This window comes from Mizuhopecten yessoensis, unplaced genomic scaffold (assembly GCF_002113885.1).
Source record: "Mizuhopecten yessoensis strain PY_sf001 unplaced genomic scaffold, ASM211388v2 hete_36098076, whole genome shotgun sequence".
In the NCBI taxonomy this organism is placed as follows: Eukaryota; Metazoa; Mollusca; class Bivalvia; order Pectinida; family Pectinidae; genus Mizuhopecten; species Mizuhopecten yessoensis.
The window spans coordinates 1-2,637 of record NW_018483863.1 but is presented as its reverse complement, the minus strand read 5'-3'; the positions used below and the strand labels follow the sequence as shown (position 1 = coordinate 2,637).

Sequence of the window (2,637 nt, the reverse complement as noted above, 5' to 3'; positions counted from 1 at the left end):
AAAAAAAAGGAGATGTGCTGATAACTGGAAGACGATTGGTGATGCTCCACAAATCATGTAAGAGTTTTACTGTGTAAAATCGTCACCAGACCAGAAAGGCATACATGATCCTATAGCACACGTGGTCGTTCTGTCTATTGCAGAATACTGCAGCGGAAATGACGTAAATTACGTAGACCGGGACAGTCCACTAAGTTCTGCATGAGCCATATCTCCCTCTTTGTGTCTGGTTTTGCAGCAGCAACAGAAAAGTTTTGCACATTGTCCGAAAACCATTTTCTTGAATTCCGTGTTCAGGAAGCCGTATATGATTGGATTTAAGGCGCAGTTGAATAAAAATGACCTGTGAAAAAGCTCACTGGCAACAAGCTGTGCTGGCGTGAACTCGTTCGGGTCATAAGTTATAAATAACGTTGACCATATCACTAGACACAAATAGGGCAAAAAGCTGAGAACAAACGCAATACTTATGGACAGAGCAATTATCGTGTATCGCTTGGTGTTTATATTTTGCGATCGCATCTTTTCCTTTCGGTGGTCAATATTTCCTGAAGCGTACGCGTCACGTGTTTCTATTTCCGCCATGGAGTTTGCTGTGGACGCGTATGACATCCTTGATGTAGCAGACCCTTCACGCATAGGGCTTCCATACTTGTTTTGTCCAAATGCTTTCCCCTTGTTCGCCATGGTAGCCGAACTTACTCTACGATTATTCTCCGGAACTTTTTCGGTGGCTGATTTTTCGGTAAAACTTCTAGTTTGCCGAATTTTTCCCGATACTCCATTTACAATGTCCTTCTCGTGGTCTGGATCCATTGTTTGAGGGATAACTTTGTGTGGACCCATTTTCAGCGACCGAGCACTGACCGCGATTGAATTGGCCGAGGTAGGGCGACGGTTGGCATAGTCGTCTTCGCCGATAGGCGAAAGTGAACCGTCCCTGAGGTCATTCCCTAAACCAGCCAAATCATCCGTTCTGCTCCTGCCTTCGGAGTTTGTCATGTCACTCGCAACCGTCATCGAACTCGTAGGACGAGCAGATGATACGTTTCTCTCGATGCCTGTGGCGTAGAACCGGAAGCTACGCAACTTGTATAGTTGTCTGCCAACAAGCGTATACAACGCTGTAAGCACTATGAAAACGATGATAAAGCACAGGAAAAGAAACGAATTATAGATTGTCACAAATAATTTGTAGTCATCAGCTGGATTTAGAGTACAATCCCGGGCAACCACAGATGTATCCTCGGTTAGATTTTTCTGAATTACCGTGTTGAGAAAAATGGAAGGCCACGAACAAAACAGCGCAAAACCAATCACAGCAACAATTATCCATCTAGCCATTTTGTCGGTTATCTGTGCGTCGAAAGGTTTGCATATTTTCCGGAATCGGTCAACCGCTATTGCAATTAGAGTCGTCCCGGAACCTATACTAGAAAAATAATTTACAAAACGAAGAGCGCGACATGTTGCAGCACTGTCGAAAGTGTAAAAGTTGATTAAGTCTGAAATTTCCATGGGCAAAGATATCACGCAAGATAACAGGTCGAAAATAGCCAAAGTCACAATAAACATATAGGATGCCGTGGTTTTCATTCGGCATCCGTAAAAATAGATAACAAGCGGATTTCCGCATAAACCCAACACCATAAGCACTCCAATGACTATGATTACCGGAAGTAGAATCGAAACATAACTGTCATTGATTTCCTGCAGCCGTAGTTCCTGTTCCGGCGTATTCATCTTGACACTGTTTTCAGTCTAATCAATTGTTGACAGGTATCGAAAGCCGTCCTGAACCGCCTGTAAAATAAAACATAATAGTTTTAATATTTAAGTTTTAATAAACATATGGGATTATTTTGCTAAAATTTAATTAATAAGGATCGAAACTTTTGGTAAATAAGGCAAAGCGAGGAAGGGCAAAACGATCTGAGAACTTTTAGAAAGATTTCCTGTCCATGGATTCATGATTGCCTTCTGCCTTGAGCAGCATTAGACATACGTTTGGACGTGTATACGCAGTTGATGTTTTTTTTATTTGATAATAATTTTTTCCGAAGAAATTGTCAAGTTGTCAGCCATTATCCAACATGAGCAATTTACATCGCCGAAAATTATTCTTGATAAAATAAAGTAATGTAAAGTATACATATATTTTAATCGTCTATGATTTTTATTTCGGCCAAGACAGACGAATCCGGATCTATAAACTTCACAATCAAAATTGGATGTTACGGTTTCCATTCAGAAAATAGCTCACTTATGCACATTTCGTACACATTTCTCTGCTCAACAGATCTAGAAGTGGCGCACTCTTGCCGACTTGAAACGTTCCGTTACATAAGAGAATGCAATTTTGTATTGTTGGATTCTTAACGGCCCATCAACCGAAAATGATCATTAGGGCCAATAAAAGTAGATAAAACATGTTAAATGAAATGACAGCAAACGAACGAAAAGGTAAAATTCTATCATCCTCGATACTCCAGCGGTTACGCTTACTTTTGCTCTTTGAACCCCTGGAGGGTGTCGTAGCAGAATTGAATATGGTGGCTGATATATGACATTTCGTCTGTTCGCTTTGTTGCTCGCGAAATAACGCCAAGCGAAATAACGAAATAACGATTTAACGCC

At 41.0% G+C, this 2,637-nt stretch overlaps 1 protein-coding gene across 1 annotated transcript; it reads right to left on the bottom strand.

The window, feature by feature from the left end:
- Positions 1–6: 6 nt before the first annotated feature.
- Positions 7–1,804, bottom strand: LOC110444334 (alpha-2B adrenergic receptor-like). Its single transcript, XM_021488718.1, has one exon. The coding sequence runs from the start codon at positions 1,741–1,743 to the stop codon at positions 169–171; it is 1,575 nt and encodes a 524-aa protein (XP_021344393.1). The 5' UTR covers positions 1,744–1,804; the 3' UTR covers positions 7–168.
- Positions 1,805–2,637: the final 833 nt, after the last annotated feature.